Source organism: Aphelocoma coerulescens, chromosome 1A (genome assembly GCF_041296385.1).
Source record: "Aphelocoma coerulescens isolate FSJ_1873_10779 chromosome 1A, UR_Acoe_1.0, whole genome shotgun sequence".
Lineage (NCBI taxonomy): Eukaryota > Metazoa > Chordata > Aves > Passeriformes > Corvidae > Aphelocoma > Aphelocoma coerulescens.
Window position 1 is genome coordinate 30,883,801 of NC_091014.1, and position 24,267 is coordinate 30,908,067.

A 24,267-nucleotide genomic window follows, 5' to 3' on the forward strand; every position below is an offset into this window, starting at 1 on the left:
GAATTCAACTCCCTACTGACTTTCAAATTTACATAACATTGTATTTAAATAAATACGGAGTTTAACTTCATAAGCAAGTACACATCAAAAACCTTAAGTGACTTTCTTGACAGTTTTGTTAATATTTATTATACAGGATCAGGCTCAAAAGGAGATACACAATCTGCTCAGATATCTCCACACTAAGTACTGTTATACCCCCAATTATGCTGTATAGTCCAGCCCCTAGAGGCTTCTGATCCCTGATACATAAAAACCAATGCTTTTATCAGAGTCACCTTAGCAACAGCTCACATAAAAAATACTTAATGGAGAAGCATATATGAATTCTCACTACTCTCTAGAACTTAAGCAGCAAACTGGACACTCCAGCCCCTTCAGAAGAAACCTCCACTGTCTCTGAAAACTAGATTTCCCTCGTAAAAAGTAGCGGCCAAAGGACATGTCTCCTAATCATTTTATTCTAATGACTTAGTGACTACAGCACTGACCCAAGAACTCAGAGATCACAATTCTGTTGCCCTCACCTTGCAAGGATTTAAATTCATGCATTCCATTATTCAAAGGAAGAGCCCTCATGTGTAAACTTTAAGCTGCTTTTCAGAGATCCACAGTCTGTCTTCCTTAAAGTTAGGGCACAATACAGCCAGAAAGAAAAACAGTAGAGACAACAGCAAGCACTTTACTGAGTAATTGTTTAAAAGCCAATCACAAAATAAAGCTATACTAATTGTGAAAACATTAGCACTAACAATAATGAGGGAAGAAAGAAGGGACTGGCTTTGAAAAGAAACTAGCTTGAGTATCCACATATACTCTCTATGTTCAGACTGACTGAGCTGGGTGCACTGAAAAGAACTGGCTGAAGGAATTTCAGATACACAATCTTTACTCACAGAAGGTGTCTGAGATGCCAGAGTACTAGCAAAATGGGAAATAACATTTATATTTAAAGGGAGAGTTTAAAGATTATCAAAATTTATGGACCAGTCAAGAACAAATCAATTTTGTTTACAAACACCAGAAATCAACAAGTGGATAAGTAACAGCTATCAGATTTATCCAAAACATATTCTGACAAACTCTGATGAACTTCCACATATTAGGGAAACAGAACTTATGGACTGAGGAAATGCATTAAATATCCTATCCTGACTTGAGTATGGCATATATCAGGGTTTCAACACTATTTTTTATCGGCAAGTTAGTTTTAGAAGAAAACAGCACAAAGCGAAGAAAAGATTGGGTAGACAATTTCAGAATTATCACGGTCCAATTTCAAACTAGAAATATGTGTTGAATGCTATGTTCCTCCATTTCCTCTGTCAAGCTTCCCTTACTAGAGAAAGAGAAACTCTCGTGATTCCAAATACTGATATAATTTGTTCCTCTGTGAATAAAGAATATGAATAACCAAGCAAGACTATGAATAACCAAGGAGACACATCTCTTCTTTAGAAGGACAGAAACATAAAAACAAAGCTTTTCTTCATAAACATTTCTGCAACTTCACTCCCTCCCAAAATGACAGTAATCCCTGACTCACAGTCGTCTTTTGTAATTGTTCCCAAAAATGAAAAGGGAGAAAAGTACTATGTTTTTAGTGTTTGAAGCCTTTTTCTCACACTAGCTTGTTTAGATTAAAGAAAAAAAAAAAACACAAAACAAATTGAAAGACCTCTAATTTGGTTCAGTACATATTACTTATCATTGAAAACAAAAATGGCACAGGAATAAGAACATTTGCTTGATGTAATGGTTAGCTTCTGGCCTTAGTATGTACAGAAAAGCAGAATTCTCAAAATAATGTTTCAGAGTATATAAAATATGTTTAATGAATTTTCCAAAATTAGTAACACTAGTCACCCAAGCTACACCTTTTTTTTAATCTTTATATTTTTAACCACCTGGATAGATATTCCTCAAGAGTTCCAGCAAAAAGTTCCCTGTTCAGCCCAGGAACTGATCAGGGAGCTGGTGTTCCCTGCTGGCTCATCTTTCAGCACACAGCGATGGCCTACTACTGCGCCTCTAAAATTTCTTTCTTAAATTATGTCCAGTCTTCCTGGACCCCTTTGTTATTAAGAACTGTTTCCCAAGGGATACTTTGAACCAGTGCCCTGAACAGGCTGAAGTCCTCCCTCTGAAAGTCCAAGGCAGAGGTTCTGTTAACCCCCTTCCTTTAACCTTAAATAAAATGAAAGATTTTTAATATGTAGCATGAATAAATTATTAAAATACTCATAAGGAAAAATATCTCCATTACTGGGTAAGGTTAGATTATAATAAATTAATGGGTAATATTAGATCCTTCCATTATTAAGGAAGACCAATGTCATGTATTATCTGTTAGACTTGCAGTAAGTTCATTATCTTTTGTGAATATAAGCAACAGCTCCTGTGGATCTACTCTTTCAGTGTTTACATATGGGACAACGTAGGTGTAAAAGCAAACCCACATCTAAGTTCTTGCAATATCACAGGGGTTTTTTTTTTATATGCACAATTTGTCCTACTTTTGAATTTACCACTGTCACTAAACAAAAGGAACAGCTGACAAGCCTGTGTGAAAGAAATGTGTAGGTTCTAATGGCACACTGTGGAGAAAAATTATTTATGAAATTAAATCTTGCTTTTTTTTTCTTTAGAGCATCTGACATTTGAAAAAGTCACAATGAAATTTAAAGTATGACTATACCTGAAACTTCACAGGGTTTATAGGATTTCTGATACTTTTTTTTAAGTTCATCATGTCTATATATAAGATGTGGTTTGTTATGTTCATCTTCATGTTCACCTCCATCCGCTTTCATCAGAGGTTCTAAAATGTATTCACCATCATGTGCCTTGAAGGTGCCCATCTGAAAGTAAGAGAAGTAATTGAATTATTTTCCACTGAAAATACTGATATAAAAATAATTTTCATTGAAATAAAAGCTATTTATGATAATATTTTAAGTTAATGATCATACATATGCACGTGAGATGGGGGAAATTTCAGTGAAACCTGGAAGGTAAGGAAAGAGAAGTTTGTTTTCAGAGACTTGCCCCACCAGAATAACTCAGATTACCTTGCATATTAACAATGTACCAAAGGTAATTACTATAAGAGCTATAAAATAAAGGAGACCACAAAAATAAAGAGAAACTAGGTATAACCAAGCAGGACCAGTTGGAAACTAAGCAAAGGAGAGCAGAAGCCATCAAGAATTTCAGAATTTGACTGCTGTCCAAATTCTGTACTGATTTGTTGCCTTCTGTCCTTAACATAACTTATATAATATTCTTCTTCTAAAATTGCATTTTCCCTATAGATTAGAAACAGTCTTAACATGATATTCTTTTTAAAGATTTTTGAATGGAGTACCAGAAATTCAAAGTTGACAACACTGATGTGTTTTTCTCCTTGATTCCCCCAACACAGCCCCCATCCCCAGCCATCACAGACACACATGGGTAACTACATAATGAGAACCACAGTAACCTGATTACTAACAAAAGCACTGGCACATACCCAAAGAACAAAAATTAAGCTCCTTTCCCCCAGCCCCCTGCCCCATAATCCTTTCAATTATGAAATCCTAAAGCAGACTCTCTTCTTTCTCACCACACTTCTAAACAAATTCATAATTTACTATGGCTTAAGTATTTCACCCTAGGAGACTGTGAAGAGGAAAAATCATGTAACAATTTCATCAAATTATTTTCAAACTTTTTAGCAACTTCCTCACTTCAGCCAATTAAACACATCAAGTGAATAGGTACACTGCATCCTGATAGATGTTTTGCCCATAAGGCATAAAACTGACCAATAAGATAATAGTGATAATCTACATAATATGGTTGAAGTGATTAAGTGCACATGTCAACCTTGAAACTCAGGGTTATAGAGAGAGTGGCAGAGCAGGATAAATAAGAACAGAAGCAAGAAGAGGGCTTTTTCAAACAACCTACCTAAGACCTTTCAAAGGCTGCAGACTACCTTAGTGTCCAGGGTATTGCACTGGAATTATAACATCCCCTTGAATCTGGGGTCCTTCTAAGCAGTTATCAGTTGCCAATGTTTAAAAGCTTGTTAAGTCTGACATATGCCTGAAGCCTGTATGCAATCTTGCCTGATAGATAAAATTATTAAGAGCTATGGTCAACACATTTGGGATGAATCCTCTGTACCAACTTTGTCACAGAATGAAAAAAGACACAGCTAAATAGTATTTTCGTTTCAAGACTGTTTAACTCACAGAAGCACTTTTCCCCCTCAGTTTCATTTAAATTCCTTGCAAGTAGTCTTCATACTGGATCCTTTATATATTCAGTTTAGCCTTCTCACATCCAGTGTTTCCAGGACATGTAATTTGTAGAGGACAGCAGATAGAGTGTACCAAGAACAGCCTGGAAAGGGCTTCAGGAAAGCAGACATGCCACACCTTGTCAGTTAGTCTTAAGGTATAACCTTTTGGGTAAATGACAGGGACAGACAAGAGCCTGTCACTCAGGGACAAAGCATCAATTCTTCTTGTTAAGTTTGATGTTTTATTACGTATATTATTAAAATCCCAGTTAACAAAACATCATAAATCTGACCCCATACTATTTGTCAACAATAACATGCTAATTAATTATTTTCTCCTGGTATACCAAAAAACATATTTCTAAATAATAGATATATAAGTTATTCTAGATATAAGCAATAACTTTATTGTTCCTGCTTTATTTACCACATACATTTTACTTCCCTCCAGTTCTTTCAAACAGGTGGAGCAGATAATCTGAGTTTGTTTCTTCAAGGGCTTTTCCAACAAACAGACTTTCCTTTTAGAAAGGAATGGTTTCAGTTACAACACACAGATTATGAGAACAATACCCCAGAACTAATAAGGAAAGAATTCGTACTGCATTTTAAACTAAACTCAATTTCCAGAATATCAGACTTCCACTGGAAAGACTAATTGCAAGAATAAGGGTATATTATTTTTCTACTATTTCATTCTTAAAAAACAAACAAACAAACCCAAACACTAAGACATATGTTTTTGACTGAGTCTCCTAACTTCAAAAACGCACAATAACAGACCACAAACTTACAGGCCAAAAAGTTAGGACAGACAGCTTGAAGGATCCTCTGTTATGATTCATGGCCTCAGAATTATTCTTTGCTTTTTGTTTTAAATCGAAAGATTAACATAAGATGGTACAATCATGTCCTTAAGACTCAAGAGTTCACCTTTACAGATACTTGGGACAACCATTTTAGAAAAATGGAGTCAAGCATCCTCTTGCTCACTCTTTGGCCCACTGATTCTCACACAGTATCCCAGGACCAATGGCCTGCTTAGGTATGTAAGAAACAGCTGAGCAAAAATCTATAATGCAACAAGCTTTCATTCTTTCTTCAATGAATTCTCTCCTCTACAACAATGTATGGGTAAAGAAGCAATTACTACCACTGAGTAGTTATGAAGGCCTCCTACTAGTAGTCTATGACAAATTTTTGCACATCTATCTCAATTAAAAGAACTCACTATGTTGTATGGGAGAAAAAGCAAAATTTAAGAGATGCAAACAGTGCTCTGTTTTAAGAAAGGTATTTGATATTTGTCACTCAAAGCCCAAGAAGACATTCAACTTGTAGCCACCCATTCCAATCCTTTAAATCCACTATGAAAACATATAGTTAGCTCCTCATCTTCCTAATGCATGCATTTACAAAAATTGAGTCACCAGTTACACTGCCTGTTTACAGTCCTCCAGTCAGGAAAGTGATACTTCATGTGGTGACAGCTTCTGCTGATACAAATGGAGCTATTACTGCATCTTGGACACACAAGGAGAAGAGCTGTGAGATCCAAATGAAAAATACTTTTGGTAAAATGAAATATAGAAAAGTCACTTAGATGTACAAAGGCAAGTTGCTAAAACAGGAGCCCAACCATTTGCAGGAAATTAAATCAGAAATGCACTGGATTTACTTATCATCTACAGATGCCTCTCAAATCATCTAACAAGAAATCTGCCTGAAACATTGTACTTCTGTTCTTTAGATAGAGAGATAAAAGTACATTTAAAAGATCTCTCCTGTAGAAGTGGAGTACAAAATTGAAAACAGTCTCTTGCACATCATAAATAAGTGGTCCAAAGAAGGAGTGCTACCCAGAAATATGCATGTGCATAGATTTGAGAAAATTTATGAGAAAACCACATGAGAATGATAATTTTTTTCTAAATTTAAAATATGGATTATCTAGACACTTTATATTAAATCAAGGTTCAGGGGATCAACACAGCTACTCACTATATGGGATGACTTAGTGGTTTAAAGTGGCTTAAAACTGTATAGTCTTAACCAATATTAACTGTACTGCAAGAGTTATAGAAATAAATATTTCAAAATTATGGCTAAGGAATGCACCATGACCATATACAAATTACACCTTTGTCTATAAAGTTTGCAGAACACATGGAAAACATAAGGGATATAGAGCAGATTTCAGAAATAAGGAATTAATCTTAATATGTCCAACCATTCCAATAAGCACAATTGGAATGGTTTCATAAAAACTCTAAAAGGACAACTGAAGCTCCAGAAAACTAGACTCTAAGCTGGCAGACTCCCTCCCAGGTAACTCCCGTGCTCAAGTACTCCTCATGCCCTTCAGGTATGGTTTCTTAACTCACTTAAAAACCTGCAAGTAGTTTACAGCAAGAGCACTTTAACAGTCAAAGTAAATTACAAAATCCCTTCCTTTTATATTATACTTTTCCTCTCTCCTATCCCTCCCCTTTTGTTTATTCAAAGCTCTTGAATCATGTAAGAAGCCCTTCACCTTTTTCTTCTTGCTTCACTGTTACAATATTTTATAATGAAAGACTTAAGAAGCATTGCTTAAAGAAAAAAGTATTAAGAGTATCATAATACACTGCCAACATCTGGAAAAAGTATTTCTACTAGAAGATAATTCAGCTAGAAACACAGTAAGAGATAGCAGTTCAAGCTAATGCATTAAGATCAGACCTAATATAATAGAAATAAGAAAATAGTAATAAAATCATAAATAATAACACCAGCAAAGCAGCAGGGAAGAAATATGAATGAAGAAATAGCAATGAATGTTTTCTGGTAGAATACGTTTTTAGAAGTGATTGAAAGCAACATTACTTTTGAAGTTCTTAGAGAATAAAATGCTAGAAGTTTGTTATAGGCATCTAATTACATCTTACAAATTCTGTGAAGATTGCATGAGCTGACAGTAATCACACAATTAAATGAATTGATGGGGTATCGATACAAATATGCAGCTAGCAAGAATTTCTCTTGCTTCCTTCCAGTCCCGTGAGATACTTTTCTCTCTCACTGAAGATATTAGCAGAGTTCTATAAACTATGAACACCTGCAACCTTACAGAGCTTTGTTTATAGTACAGTAGAAAAATATTTTGACAATGGATGTTTTAGGATTTTAGCCAATCACCCCAAGGGGTGGCTGATCCTTTGACCAATCAGACTATGAAGAAAAAAGTCTATAAAAGAGTTGTAAAATAATTAAATAAGGGAATCTTGCTGCACAATACCTGGCTGTTGGATCTCTTTTCTCCTCCCTACCACTACAGGATACCATGACAATGGGGCATTCACCTGTGCTTGGAAGTGCCGTGTCCTGAAAAGACACCTAACCATTGGTTAGATAAAATTTCTTAATTCTAGATTGAAATTTAAGTTCTATGCAAATGCTTAAAGGGATTTTACCTATTTGTATGTTTAGATCACACTTTACTGATAACCATATGATAACTATAGCACTGGATCCAGTGTCCTTACTGCCAAGCTACTTTCACTCAGGAACAAGGAACATCTAGGGGAAAAAATATTCTTGTAGAAAGTATAAAACCCAGCAGTAGGTACCTTTGTGAAACTATTCTAGGCAAGAAAGTCTGGCTGAAGCCTGGTGAAAACTGTATTCCAGGAGTTTCTAAATAAAATTTGTAGCAAAAACAGAGGGGCTAAATAGCAGACAACTTGTGAGAATGTTAAAAAAACAATCTCAAAGCCACCTGGAAAGAGTAGAGGTTCATGGAAATTAACAAGAATCACTGGAGTGGAAGGAAGAGAGAGGGGTCATTTATTTATTTTTACCTTTGTATACCGTTCACAATGAACAAGCTAGACAAATCGACTAAAAATAAGCCTAACAACTTCTTCAAAATAGATATATACATGGAGATTCCATTACAGAAAAGCAGTTATCTTGCAATACCTGTTGAAATTGGCAAAACAAAATGTATATATACATAAATGGATTTTCTTGTTTGTTTGGGGGTTACTTACAGAAGGAGTGGATTTTTGGCTTTTAAGTTTTAGGGGACTTGGCTTTAACACCTAAACTATCATCAAGCTAAGTATTCTGACAGAATGCAGACCTAGGGGATCTGTACACTTTATCTTGGAGGAAACTCAATCATCATCTTGCCTGCCTCAGAAAATGTCAAGCAAATTTACATTTGCAACTTATCTCCGTTTAAAGAGAACTTCCTAGTTTTGATGTTTTTAAGCAGATGCAGAACTACCTTCTTCTCTCACTAGGAGATGAATAGCTCCATACAGTCCTTTTGACCTCATAAGCACCATCACAGGCAGTTATCGCTCAAAGTACACAAGCCATGGCTAGATTTTCACCTTAGTCAGCCACACAGTAAGCTACCTTGAGTACTTCTGTCAATATGTGCATTCCCAGAAGGTATTAACTGTTCTCAGTGTCTGGCTTCACCACCCTAATCTCCCCATTTTCTACATGAGGGTATGTCTGAAACAGAATTAGAACTGAGACTATTGCAGATACACACTACCTCATGTGGGAAGCCTACCTATTCCCCAAGAGTACAAAGTTTCCTGAGATCCATGACAGCTAACTGTTGACTGACACCTGGGACTGGAAGCATTAAGTTCAGACAAAGAAAACCCACACACACAAAAAACCACAGTAACTGCACACCAGTAATTTAGCTTACCTAGTGAGAGCATATGTTGTGTACTCTGCCCTCCCCTGACACTCCTATCACTCACACTCATGCACTCTGTGTACTTCCTCGAAGTTTAATGAACATGTGTGTGTATATATAGAGAAATAAAAGTAAAACAAAGTTCCTTTGGCTGCCCAGAGCATTTCAGCAAATTTGCCTGTGTCACATAGATCCAAACAATAAAGGCAGCAGTTAAGAACAAGCTGCAGTCATCAAAACAATTCATTTGACAAACAGAATGTGCCCAAGTAGCCCCCAAGGAGGAAGGCCACTAGACACAGGATGCAGGCAGAAGGCAGGGCAGCCTTCAGTGACAGACCTTCAGCTGAACAATCTGCAACTCCATGTATCTTCTCAGTTTAAAACTGCAATTACCACCTGTATTTGCTGATCTGTGCTGGCCCATGTGTGAAGGTATAGCATCTCTGGAAATATTTTCAGGAAAGGCAGAGATGTAAACAGCCTGAGGAAAACATACGGGAGAAGTTTCAGGGTTTTTAGAACAGCTGTAGGGGGGACCTAAATTGTCTTACTATTTTATAACAAGCCAAAAAGAAAGAACATTTCATCTTGAACTTGCAAAGTGAAACCTTTTACTTAAAACCACTTTCTGCTGATCAGAGACAGAGAAAATGCACAGGGCTATAATGGAAGCACTGAAGTTTTCCTGTTTCGCAGATCCAGAGCTGGAGTCTCAGCTTATATATGTGTATGACATGAGAAACCAGAACTACTAAGTGGAAGTCTTCACAACACTCAGCCAGTAGCAATAAGGCTGTTTGCTCAAGCAAGAATCAATTGCCTTGAGTTGAAATGTTAATAGGATTTTTTTTCTAGCTTATGACGGAATCAATACACTAAGACAAAAAACTATGAAACCCAGTATGTGCCTTATGGATGTTCATAGCATTATAAATGTAACCTGAATGCTGAAACTTCCAGATTTAGAAAGTAACTTTTTTGAAGTGACAGCGTAGGAGTTAAAACATTAAATTACATCAAGGTAAGCATATTTTCCAGTTACAAGTGTTAAAGGTTCTTGGGGAAAAAAAAAAGTCGTTTCACTCATTGAAGTTGTTAGTACTAAGGAGCACAAAACCAGGGAGCAAATATTTGGAGTCTGTTACCTGCACTACATCTCCACTAGAAACTAGATGCTGGCTATGCTAGCAGTAGCTTCTAGCAAGTTTTTGGGCTTTGGATTGTTGGGTTTTTTTAACCAAACAATTAAAAATCCATTTTTTTAAGACAAATTTCAGGATTGCCTGCTTTTTCTTAAAACAAGCCACTCTACCCATCCATAGCAGCAGACAGAGCTGTTTTCAAAACCTTTCAGAAAGGTGATTCACTGACTCATATTAATAGAAAATAAACACAGCCTCCTGTACTGAGGATTGTGAAGATCCACACTTAGGTTCATACTCTTGCCATTCTCCAGACAAAAGTAAGTCTGATGTGCAGTAAGGGTGTGTTACCCAAGGGCTTCCTTGAGCTGCCAAAGAAGGAACTTGTCACATTCCAAAGCTACATTAGAACAAAGCGGTCCTGCCTTCCTGGGCTGCAGGAAGCTGACAGCTGGCAAACCCATGCAAGAAGAGATTCACGTGTACTTTCCTGTTCCTAACTTCTCCCAGTCAGTGAGCATGTAAAATTGCTCTACACACCACACCATACACCCAAAAGGATGTATGTTTTCCTTCTTATCTTTCTCTCCCTCACCACAGTCACATAAAACACCTTTGGCACTTAAGCACTCTTCTAGCTCACAAAAACTGATTTTAACTATCCTCAGCATCAGTCAACACCCTCCTAACCCCTGAGAAAAAGTACCAGGCTTCTCAAAAGACTAGACAAACTGTTTCTATAGCATTCATTCAGGACGACGAAAAAAACAAAAACAAACAAAAAAACCACCAAAAAAACCAACAACAAAACAAAACAAAAAAAATTAAAAAGCTCCTTTCTTTAGATGGGGTCCTGCTAGGAACTGAAGATGCATTCTAGTTAAAATAAGAGAGCTATCATCATTTATAAGACACTTCATTCATGGGTATTTGCTTGTATTTGTCATTAAACTCATAAGTCATATGTTCTCAAAAGTTAAATGATTTTTAACTATTTGGGGTTTTACCTCTTTGATTTTGCTGCCTGGATAACATTTGAAAGCATCCAGGGACATCCTCAGCAGATCCCATTTCCCATGTTTGTAGGAAGCTAAAACTGACTAATGCAGTAAAAGTAAAAAAGATAGAACTTAAGAAAATTAAGTGAAATAAAGCATGAAATCTCAAAAATTACACTAAAGATGCAAAAAATATGCCTGTATGTGATCACATGTTCAGCCAGGCCATCACTCCAAATGACCTTCTGCCTTTGATAGATCCCAAGGTTCCCTAATTATACACTCCCTCCTCTCAATTACTACAGACTACCTGCTGACCTTCTAACCTTCCTGTGCCATTTGCGCCCCTGAACCCAGGGCATGCTCTGAAATGTAACACAACAAAACTGCATACAGGGTGTCAGGAGCCATTAAGCAGTGCTCCACAGGTACTCTGGGTTGTACATGCTCTTAGCACATGCAGGAAAAGGCTTAAGTGAGGGTGAAATGGCAAAGCAGAGTGGAGGGGGAGAACACATGCAACTTGAGAATGCAAAAAAAAGAAAAGAAGGAACCTGAGAAGGAAGAATGAAGCCGTGAATGAATGCAGTCAGACCATGGGGATAGATGCCTGCAGGATAAAGTGAACACAGGTACCTGGTTTCACTTCACACGACAGGAATATATCCAGAGCAATTTTTAAAATTCCACTGTTACACTCCCTGTACCTTTATAAGGAAGTACAAGTCTTTTTTTCCTCCCTAGCTTTTACAGCATTGGTGAAACATAAGCAATTGCCTTATATATGCAAAGCTGGAAGACATAACTATACCTAATAGTTGAAAGCAGTATCTTAACTTCCATACACCAAACTCAAGTTCAGCAATCCTACAAAGAGAAGGGATTTTACTTAAAATAAATATAGTAACACAAGGCAACTGAGTGACTAGTCTGGTTTCTACTGTCTTGCTTACAATAAATGGTATCTTACCTCAGCAACAGTCAGACTTTAAATATCTGGATGTACTTACGATGCATGGCACTGTTCATTAAAAGAGCAATAACTGACTAATGTATTTTTGCAGGTATATTTGTTGAATGCACAAACCCATGAAATTTTAAAAACTTTGAGAATAAAAACATCTTTTTACTCATTTTTGAGGGTAGTCCCATCTAGGAACGGGGAATGCATTCAGGGACGACAAGATCTCACGGGACAATTCCACTTGGTCTGTAGTTCCCTCTTTTCGCATCCATTCTTCTCTAAACTCCAAAAAAGTTTTCTCCTTTGGCAGTCACACAAGGCAGAATCCATGAAGATGAGGAAGAACATTAGCTTGAAGGTTCTGAGTCAGGTTGGAGGACACTCTGTGCAGTTACATGCACGCAGCTGGCTATGATGACCACACAATCCCTCCCTGGCAAACTATAGGCATACCCCACAGAAGTGCAAGAGCATCCATGGAGGCTCTGCTTCCTCTTCTGAAAACCTCCACCAGTGAGGGGACCAGCAGACACAACACTGTCTATGCTACCTTCCAAGGCCGTGTCTGCCTGGGCAGAAGGTGAAATGAGAGGTGAGAGAAGGTCCGAGGTGGAAGAGCACCGAGACAGAAAGGTCTTTGCTGGTGGCTCAGACTGGGCACTCTGTCAGCCAGGCAATGAGGACACAAAGTACAGCGGGAAGCTGCAGTGAAAGTTCACAAGGCTCACCTAGAAGAGGCAGAGGCCTAATTTAAAGGCACTCAGGGATCTCTGACCATACACATACATGATGATACTGTAATGTATCAGCCAGGAGGAGTGGGGAGAGAAACAAAAAGTGACACATTCATCTTGGTTTAGGAAAGAAGATGGTCTTGTGATGAAGAATTTGAGAACTGACAAATAAGGTAGTTGAGACAACTTTTATCAGCAGTAAGTGACATTTTATTGTGCCATAAATTGAGTCTCTCCTGATGGGAGAGAATTTGTTGAGAGTCCTTGCAAGAAGTTTAAAAGATAAAGCGAGACGTCTTCTGTAATTTCAATGCTTCCAGATAGTTGTTTATTAAGTCTTATCAGAGAAACGGAGCCACTAGCGTGACCCAGGTACAGCATGGAAGGAGGAAAAGTAGGAGTGAGTGCGAGAGAGACTGATTATCAAGATTTACACAGCCTTTTAAAGACATTTTAACCAATAGTTACTAAAAACGTACATTATTTTCACTTTCCTACCAATTATTCAGTAACACGGCCAGGAACTGCGGAATTTTCTATCCAATCAATCCAAACTACTTTTACTGCAAAATATGGAGTAGTAGAAGAAGGAGAAGAAGGTCTAGAGAACAACAACAATCCTCCATTTTGATATTTTTTACTCTTATCTATTTACTATAAAGAGAAGCCTAAAACCTCTAAATTTTTCACCCTGTGACAATCTTACATAGTAGTCTATCACCTATTTCACACCACTGTATTTTCTAGTTGTTGTCTGACTGTTGGTAATTTTTTCCAAGGTTTAAAGCTATCCCAGTGGTGTCCAGGGAGGTAAAAACCCTTAAAAACAGGCAGAGAAATATTCTCGGCACTCTGGGTTCCTACAAGTAAGTACATGTTTTGCAGAAAAGTTATTTTCAATGCACAAGGTCCCTTCAAGTAATGCAAAGCAAGAGTTTACAGGAGTAGAATTCCAACAGGCAGCAAAGGTTATGAAAGCAGAAATCTTTAAAACTTCTCTTATTTATTCCATATAAAGTATGCCACTATTCTCAATGACACGGTATTTGACCATCTATTAAAATATGAAACATGGAAGAAATAAAAAAAAACCCAACCATATCTGTGATCCCTCATCTTTCCTACTCCCTCTCTTAGTAGAGTTAGTAAACATATCAAGGTATTTGATATCGTTTTGAATTGGGGTTGGACAATGTAGTCAAGAACCAACGACAGTTGTTTGCAAAGTAAGATATATAGACAAAATTTAGGATGAATATAGAATTGCTGTTTTCAAATGCTTGCTTCTCCAGTAATTTCCAAGGACTATCCAAAGTCTACCCACCTCAACCCAAAAACAAGATGGTATATATCCAAATATCCAAGAAGCACAAGAAAGAGATGTCTCTCTCAAATATCATTATTCTCTCTGATTCTCTCTTCTGTCCTGTGTATCGCCTTCTTTTAATACACTTTAAACAGTCCTAAATGCATCCAACCAATTGCATTCTATTTTCTGTAGGCTACTAGAAAGAGCCTAGTATATGAAGTTGGATTTTCTCGAGGTCCCAAAAATAAGAGTCTTGGACCTTTACTTTCCTGAGTGACTGCAAAAAAAAATGGAACAACCCCATCTTAAATTCACAGTAATATTTACAATGCTGTATTTCTACAGTGGGCATGTCACACAACTAGTTCTTGGCATTTCAGTAAGCACAAGGTATCAGTCTTCATCTTTCTAGGCACAAAACTATAAAATTTAGCAACACAGTACAAGTGTTTTCATAGACAGTGCAGTACTATTTCTCCATTATCACTTTGGAAGACACAACAAATGTTATCAAGGGATAAGTACAGAATGTATATCGTTGGAGTTTTGATTTGTTTACTCAACTCAGTTCTTAAGAAGTGTTTCAAAGACACGCTTCCACTTAAGTTAGAGAATTTCCTATTCCCTTTTAGCAGAAATGTGTTTAGAGAGCACTGGTGCACACCTCTCCAGTATTGCTGAAAGCTGAGGAAGAAACTGATCAACACCAGCTCCTCTCATCCTCTCAACTACCATTACTACTCATTCACAACCACAGTATCTGTTAAGCTACAAACACATAACCAATGCCAACTGACAGCATCATTTTATCAAATCAATAGCTTACTGTGTTTCTAAGCCATGCCTTTTCCTCCATTATAATGCTCTTGGTGTCAGGAGTTACATCAACCAACCATATTACTGGCCAGCAACAGATCCTTTGAAAGCAGCATTTGTATATCCCACCAGAAAAGTATCATCATGACTGCACAAGGCTGATGCCAAGACATTTCATGACCAACTACTTGGAATGACGCCAAGAATTTCCAGCTTAGCTCTCCAGCAAAGGCATCCCACTACATTTCTTTCAGGGAGGAGAATATGAATGGAGACAGGAAGCAGTGACCAACATGCTTACCAAACCACCACAGATGCTGAAGACAGCTATGTGCGTCTCTTGGGAATTGACATGCCCGCGGTAGAAACAGTGGCGCAAGTCAGGGGAGGACTGCTTCTGCGGGGCCCCGACGTGCACCACCGTGTACTGAGCGGCAACGAAGCCCGCATCAGCACTCAAGTTGAGCTGGAAGACCTGCCCGTATGCCCTGAGCTGGTAATGTGTTCGGAAAGCAGCGGGCTCCAGCGGTGCGTCCAAGCTCCTTTTCCGCCTTTTGAAGTGATGCGTGTGCGGGAAAACTTCTCCAAACTCATTCACTCGGACAGGTGTGATGATTTCATAAGAGGAGAGCTGCTTCACTAAGGTCTCTGCAACAGAAGGCAGGAGGCTCAGCCTGACACAGCAGCAACCCCTCGCTGGCATCCGCACGGCTCCTGGCACGGCCCTCGTAGCTGCAGCCCGGGGTCCGGTGACAGGCGGGGGGCGGGGGGCTGCCGCCAGCACTCCCGGCGAGACCCCGCGGCGGCCGCCCGGCCCCGCCACCCGCCGCCCCCGGGAGGGAGCGCTCCCTCCTCCCGCCCGCCGGGGAGCGGCGGCTGCCCCGGAGGGCACGGCGCCCGCCGTGGGGCCAGGACCCCCGGGCCGGTCGCCGCCTTTGTTGCCGCTCGCTTACCTTGTCCGGGGTGGAAGCGGACTCCCCACGACGCGGTGACGAGCAGGGAGAGGGGGCACAGCAGACCCGCCAGCCGCCTCGCCCCCCGCATGACTCGCTCCGCGGCGGCCGTGCCCGCAGCGCCCCCGGGCCGCCGCTGCCTCAGCGCCCGCCGGCCGCCCGGGCCGACCCCGCACCGCGCCGCTCCTCCATGCGCCCCTCCTCGTGTCCCGCCGCCTGCGCGCTCCCGCACACGCCCGCGGGAAGCCGCCCCGCGCTCCCTCTGCTCCCGCCCTTCGCCTTCGCTCCCCCAGCTCGCTCTCCGCCGCCGGGGTGGGCGAGGGCGGCCCTTCCCTTCCCGTCCCGTCCCTGCCTCCGCCTCCCGTGCCGCTGCCCCCGCGGGCGGCGGGGCGGCGCGGAGATGCCCGCTGCCCTCAGGCGGGGCCATCCCCGCAGTTCACAGCGGGCGCGGGCCCGGCCCGCCCCCGGGGCACGAGCCGCCCAATGGCGGAGGGCAGCCCCCCCTCCCCGGCCGCCCCTGGCGTGGGCAGAGCCGGCCCGGGGCTCTCGGCCCCATCCCGCCGCCCCCCCGCCCCGGGTGCGGGCGGCGTTACCGCACGCGAGAGGTGTCGCTCTAGCAAAAATGTGGGCTTCTGAGAAGCCTGGCAACGCCGCATTCCCACCGGGAACGGCAGGGCCGTGCCGTGAAATCCAGCGGTGTCAGTGTCCCACAGGTTCAGTGTCACCGACACGCAGCCCCCGCCGATCACCGTGCCCTGCCCCTCAGCTCTGGAGGGGAGCCCTTTCCCCACGCAACTTCGAATGAAGGGGATGTCCAGGCAGAGCCTGACACCACGGTGTCGACAGACAGGACTTGTTCTAGCTCCATCTCCTTTGCTTAGGTTGTCCTGTCTGGGCAAAGCCTTCGTAAAGCTGCTTGTCCCACCATTCAGGGAGCCCGGCATCCCTCGCATGGAGCGTGTGGATTATCTGTTTTACTTGAAAACATGTTAGAAGACAATACTTTTCTCCTGAAATGAGGGAATGAGGCCTTGAGTGAAGCTGTGTGGTACTGAAACAGCCTTCACTGATAGAATAAAATCATACATCCCCTGTCAAGAATCCAGGATTGTAGAAGGAATATCTGGATTGTTCCAGTGTATATTGGCATCCAGCATAATCTTGAGAAGATTGAGTCTTGTTGGGAATACTGAATTTCTTCTTGACTACTCAGAAGATGGAACCACTCAGATGCATATTAAACTGTTTTCTCTATGTGGGATCACTGATAAGCACAGTCATATGAAAAGAAAAAAAATATTTGAAATCTGAAGAGTTCTGCAAAGTGAAAGCAAACAGAAAGCTTATGTCTCCAAATACCATGAATATCAAAGAAATCCAAGAAAAAACCAAGAATTTCAAACTACTTCTTTTAAACTGCATACACCAGAGCACACTGATCATGATAGGTAAACGGAACTCCAGTTCTGAGAATTGGGTGTGAGAAAGAATAGGAGGTGGGAGGAGAGAGGTCCATCTGCACACGCCAGAAGCATGAAGATACAAGATTCATTCCAGCATCCCGAGGTGTCCTGTTGTAGAATACACATGGGCAAAGTAGAGTAGAGCAAAAGTAGAGCAAAGTTTAGTGCTTTGATTTTACTGGCATAAAATGTACCAACAATAGTAAGACATTAAATTGAGAAGAGCAATATTATGTCTCAGATTTCTCCAGCAAATTAGAATTTTCCCATTTCTTGGATCTTACTCATTGAAACAGTTTTCAGAGTGCAGCAAGTTATCTCCTTCCCAGTCGACTTAAATGGCTGTCAGTGATGAAGCAAATGGGCACTACTTCATTAAATTTAAGCAAATACCCACTGCTTCAGATGTGCTGTCTCACTTGTTTATGATTTGCAAAGTTACTTGTTGTAAAAATAAACAGAAGCACTAAGCATCAGGAAAGTCAAAGGTTCAGTGCTCCCAATTCAAGCACAAAGCTTTGTTGTAGATCACTTCAAAGAAAATATCAGAAGATTACTCCATTTTTTAACAATGTATGTATTTTCAGTATTTTAGGAAAGACATTTACTTCAAATGCAAATATTTTTAAAGCAATAAAATTACTTTTCTTAAATCTCATTTTAATGTGTTTGGCTTTCCCTGTATTCTTTGTGAGAATAGAACCCCAGCTCTTCTATGGTAAATATTGAAGGCATATCTCTCCTTGAAGTTGACTGTTTAGAACAATTTAATCTAAATTAAATTGACAACCTTCATTTAGACTGAGAGATGTTCCAGTAGTTCCTGTCAATGCCATGGACAAAAACCAGATAAGCCACTTTTTTTTCCAAATTTTCAACTGAAACAAAAAGTAAATTTCCAAACATGAATCTGGTGATTCAGGCAATGTGAGGCCTGGCAGTTGAACACCTTTTATACTTAGCAGCCACTATTCCTTCAAAAACCACTGAAGTTCTACAGGTATTAGGCACACGTCTGATTTTCAAATGCAAGATGGGTTAGCTGTGCAGGAGCAAAGGACAATAAGGCAGGGGGTTAAGGCAGATCTGGGAGTGTTCATGTTACCTGAATGGCTTTGGGCAATAAGCTGCGGTCATTCATTTGACCTCTACCCATATGGCATCAGTTTGAATCTTGTGAGGGGCAAATACAACCCTGCATATCAAAGCAAGAGGTGTATTTCTATTACAAAGAAAAATAAGTACATCAGAAAATATAGAAACCATGGAAATAGTATGTTTGCTACAACTTTTAGAGGTAGAAGGGTAGAGACAGGCATAAGGATGAAATGAAGATGAAGAATTATGGAAGCTATTCAAAGAAGCAGAACTGCAAAAAAACCATAATGAAATATTAAAAACTAAATTTAAAAGAAAAGGGGGGATTTAAGTACTGAAACAAGAAGACAGAGAGAGGTTGTGCAGTCTCCATCCTCCATTGAGTACATACTTAAAACTCATCTGGTCAGGAAGCCCTGAGAAACCTGAATTAACTTTGAAATTAGTCCTGCTTTAAGCAGGAGGTTGGCGTAGGTGACTTCCAGAGCTTCTTTCCAGCTCAGAGCATTCTATGATTCTATGGAACAAAAATTTAACAAAAGGTTATTGGAGAAAGCTGAAAAGACTGAATTGGAGAAGAAAATGGAAAGGAAAAGACCTATTAAAAGAACAGAGATATAGGGGAAAAATCAGGAGAAAATAGTCTTTGACTACAAAGAAACAGAAGAAGAAAGGATGCACAACTGAGAATATTCAATAAGATTTTTCAAGGCTAGAAGTTATAGACTGGTAAAGCTCCAGCTAAGGCAGTGGAACTGTGCTGGTTTGCATCTGCAAATGCTGTCCTCAGAGATGTAATGTATTCTGACTTCATTAAATCCACATTGACATTAAAGCCTGCTGTTGAATAGTTGTCTTTAAAATGCCTCCTACGTTAGTGAAATAAATCCATCTATTTACAGTATTTGTTCTTTTCACTTATCTTTTTCAGTTGATATGTTTGGAATGAAGTATGTTTCACCAGTTACTTTGCAAGTCAATGAAATAGAAGGATAGTCTGTGCTTGCTGAAATCACTTGTCCTCCTTGGGGTTTCCTCTAGGATTTCATGGACAAAGTGAATTGCAATTAGATCATGATTACTCAAATATTTGTACTGTGCACTTAAAATGCTGCAGTAGATAAGGCTTACCAGATACAAGAATAGGACTTTTGAAAATGCATAACAAAAAATTAATAAATTTCTTCCTTAGGACCACAGATTGGCTATTAAATCCTTTCACTTGTTTTTTGACTCCATTTTTTTTGATTTAAGTGTCCTTTTGTAAGTGGTTTTGGCTGAAAATCACAAAGTGGCAAATAGAGCTATAAAAGTCACTTATTCAGAAAAGGCAAAGACAGTATTTCACAAGTAAGCAAAATTGTTATAAAAAGGAAGACTTATGACCAAATTTTATTTTAAAAAGGGGACTGTATGGAATATATTTTTTACTTCTTTATTATTATATCTTGGCATTTTTCTGTCTTGTGGAATGCAATTTAAAGCAGACCTTCAGGCTCTTATTTACTGCTCTTGACAGGACACTAAGCACATTGCACAAATCGATTCATCCACTTATCCTGAGATATCAATACCATATATATATATATATATACACATATATATATGTATATACACACCATAGAGCCATCTGAGCTCCAGCACAGGGACAAGAGTGGCCCGAGTCCCTGTTGCTCAAGGCTACTGTTGTCAGGAGCAGGCTGGCCTTGTCCAGACGCTGAGCCTTGCAGTGAGCCTGGCTCGCTACCTATCCCATAGCCCTTCCCATCTGTGCCCACCATGCCTCCTGCACAACTCCATCTGCAGGGAGACGCGGGAGCTGGGCTTGTTGGAGGGAGGTGTCTGGGTGGGTCAATCAGTGTTCTCTGTGTGTTGGCAGCTGAGCTGTTCCTGCATGACCAGCCCTGTGATTTTGATACATACTGCTGCAGAAAAAAAGGAGTTTTTTCCCCCCACAGTATGTATACATTTCTGCTACTATCTGCTTTCACACTATAGTAGTTTTTCAACTCTAAGGTTAATGTCTGTAAATAGCTTGTTCCTTAATCAAAAGTAACAGACGGTTCATAACTTTTATATTATATGACATGAAATTTTTTGTCAAGTTTTGTCCTGTGAAATATAGGTTTACATAGAGAGTGAAAGGTACTGAATACCATACAATGTAATCTAAACTTGCTTCACTTAGTTTTATTGAGATCCTGAATGATTTTTATGTGAATAATTTTGTAGCACTGTCTATTAAATACTAACTTACTGGTAAAAAGTATTATTTGCAAACAGATATATACCAGGCAATCATAACTACTAATTTACGAAGCTTATGATTGATTAATGTTATTTCTTTGTGTAACAAGTGAAGACAAGCACTTTGAAATCATCACAAATTCCCCAGGAGGGACAGCCAAGAAGCATACGCCAGCTACAAGGTATTACACCCATCTGGTGCAAGCAAGTACCATGGGTGTACTGGGGCTCAGTGACACAGGACAGAAGCAGACTGATTTGTGCCTTCTGCTAACCCTGAGTCAGGAATCCCGCTCCAAACTTCACCCTTTCTTTGTGCTCCATCAGCACAGAGCACCTGTTGTATTGGATGGGAGAATTTCAAGGAGAGGCAAATGTAGGTCACCACAAACTCCTAGAGAAGCCTGCACAAGAAAAAAGCCTCTAACCTGAGATGTAAAGTGATTCTGTACAAATAATCCAGAAAAATAAGAATTACTGTAATGCGAAGACAAAGGCATGTACACGCACTGCCAAAAAGCATGCTTTATTTTTTTTTTAAAGTCACAAGCACACTGCAGCTGTTTCTCTGTCTGGAGAGAAAGCAAAGAGACATAGGGCCCAATTCATCTCTCATATCAACACTGTTAGTTATGCCAAGGATAGTTTGGCTCACATAGCACTCTCCTAGCTACCAGCCTTTTTCAGAGTTCCACTCTGTGTAGTACCTAAAATTAGTCTACAAGAGAATATAAATTTAACATTCCAAGACACTAACAGCAGTCATAAAATTGGACATCTAGTTATTAATAGCAAGTGAAATGGTCCCTAATTGTGCTAACTCAAATCTGTGTTTGCCCAGTGGTACACTGTGCTATTTAGAAATGCTGGCTTTAGCAGGAATTCGACTCCTCAAACCCAGAGATTTGCATTAAAGTATGTGTCTATCTGGTGAACTGCACACAGACTAGGAGGAGCCAGAGGCATCTGAACTCAAATCACTCTGCTAGGTGTGGTTCTATAGCATGATGAAAAGGATTACTTAGAGCACAAAACTAGCATCATGAGACATCCTCATATCCCAGTGCTGTGTTTCAAAAGGAGATGTGAGCTTGTTTAGCATTAATTTCACTGTTTTGACAGTATGGTCATAGTTGTATCACACAAATGCTGGAACATCACAAATTCATGGATCATTGCAGTATCTTACTGGACCAAATATTGTTACTCATTGTTAGAATACTATTAATGATTTAGAATTCATAACTCTGACTATGAAATTGCTGAAGACAAAAGGAGAGGGAAATCATGTGTAGTATTAACAGGCTTTCCTGGAGAGAATATATGCTTCATGTCTTGCAAGTAACTTCTAGGAAAAGAGTTGTCAGTTCTCTGCCAGCTGATAGTCACTGAATTAGCATACCAGAAACTACCATCTTCATTCTGGTCTTTTCTCAGATATGGGATATTTTTATCTTCCTTCAGACACTATTTTTCCCAGCTATGAGACTCACAAGAAAAATACCAAATTGATCACCAAGACAATGGATGGATGAGAGCTTCCATAGCACAGCAATACAAAGCTGCATGTAAAGAGCTATGCATCTTTAGTAATTCTGAAAGATTATCTCCTGATAGCCAAATTAAAAATGCTGACTTTGCAGAAGGTAGTGATGCCCTAACTATGCAAGGAGATTACAGAGAAGTTGTTACTTTGATAAATATATGTCAGTTCAGGAGACGATTTCATCTGAATTTAGTTTTAGATTTACAAAATGAATTAAGGAGAGTGGTTTTATCCCATCCAGCAGTTACAGAATTCATTCAGGAGAAAATCCATGTTTAATTCTATTTCTTCCAAAGGAAATTTGATCTTGTGTTTCCATTAACTGTTCAATAGAGTAAACTGGGCATATTTGTTACTCATTTTCTTGATGATGCTCCTCTATACACTACAAACTCACCATTTCCCGATCAGAAAATTTATATAACAGATACATACTGTATAGCAGTTAGATCAGCTTTCTGTTGCATGGTTTCCTAGCCCACTAAGACTCCAAAAGGAAATGAATGCAAGAATCCCACATAATTCTTCTTGAGATCTCTTAAGTCAGAGTTTTTGGGCAAAACTTTTTCACAAGCTTAAAAGAAATGGCATCAAACTGAAAGCTTTTCCAAATTTTTACATCCTCTAGTAAAAAATTTTGAGGAAAAAATAATTTTGATTAGGTTTGAATGAAGGAGCTAAAATAAAAAATTGGTTCAGCCACTGAACAAAAAGGTAATAACTTTATATGGTGCCAAGCAGGATATGTCTTGAGTTCTTACTGTACTGAACAGATTTGAAGTTCAGACTGCTCAATGGACAGGTCACCAAGGCATTTATTAGTTGTGGGAATTTGATATAGCAGTACAAGGATACTTTCCTCAGTGCTTCAAAAACTGATTTAATAAGAGTTTGCAGTATTTTCCTGAGACGCCACTGTTTCACTTCATGTAAGATCCATAAAGCAACTTCCAGCCAGTGAGAGGTACAAAACTGAGGCATTTGTCTAAAACCAGTATTGAGAGAGCATGTGTATGCTTTCTGTAACCTAGGACACAAACTCTAATGTTACTAGCAAAATTCAAATAACTATTATTAACAATCCTAATAATCCAATTCCTGCCAAGCAAAGGGTGTTGTGTTGTAGACCCTGTTTGCTAAATACTGAAGCAAAATCATCTAGTCATTTGATTTCAGACCTTGGAGAGTCACAAGATGGACAATATTTAAATAACAGTAGTATAAACAAAAGTACTTTGAATTTGAGTCAACAAGACAGATTCATTTCCTCTTTTATCTTTCTAAGACTAATTCCCTCTTCTTTTAAGCATTTTAATTTCTAAAACCAGAGAAGTATTAAACTTCTGTACTCAATAATGCATTTACTACTAAAGAATGAGAAATCCTTACTTCCACTGTCATTTTAAAATGTCTCCCACAAATGCATAAAGATAAACTCTCTCATTACACTTTGAGGCAATAATGAGCACTTTTATTTGGTACTTAATAAAACTGTAAGACTGTTCCCTAGGCACTGAATAACCTAGAGGCTTCAAAGGGACTTAAGTGGCTGTCCGACCTCTTAGGGGAATGTGTGTACTTTGCTCACATGCACATTACCTCCTGAAAAGTGCTGCTACAAAGCAAGAAACTGTACATAAGTGTATATAGTGAGTTACCTAGAACATTCTTTAAAACTGGCAACATCTAATCAGGGCTCACAGGGAGAAATTACATGACTTTGTCATGTTTGCATTCCTGTGAAACTGTTCAGGCAAAAATAGTACTTATGGTAATTTCTGAATGGCTGCCTCTTTCTGTTTCTAGAAGATATGGACAATCTATATCCTAATTTATATACAATGAGATGTTATTACAGATACTATGCCATCCTCCATAGCTTGGCATCTTATTGGTAATTAACCCTATACAGAACAAGTACAAATTGAGTAAAAAAAGTAAAAGATCTAAAGTAAATTTGGTATTTGGATGTGGTATGGGATCAAACTGAATTATGAGTAA

General features: G+C 39.4%; 1 protein-coding gene across 1 annotated transcript in view; it reads right to left on the reverse strand.

The window, feature by feature from the left end:
- The window catches only part of ADAMTS20 (ADAM metallopeptidase with thrombospondin type 1 motif 20), an 84,886-nt gene extending 68,852 nt beyond the window's left edge, over positions 1-16,034 (reverse strand). Inside the window, exons 1-3 of the mRNA XM_068997733.1 lie at positions 15,913-16,034; positions 15,261-15,607; positions 2,699-2,861 (exon numbers count right to left, since the gene is read on the reverse strand). Coding sequence (XP_068853834.1) covers positions 2,699-2,861; positions 15,261-15,607; positions 15,913-16,003 — 601 coding nt within the window. The 5' untranslated portion in view covers positions 16,004-16,034. The remainder of the gene's footprint in view (positions 1-2,698; positions 2,862-15,260; positions 15,608-15,912) is intronic.
- Between the last annotated feature and the right edge of the window lie 8,233 nt (positions 16,035-24,267).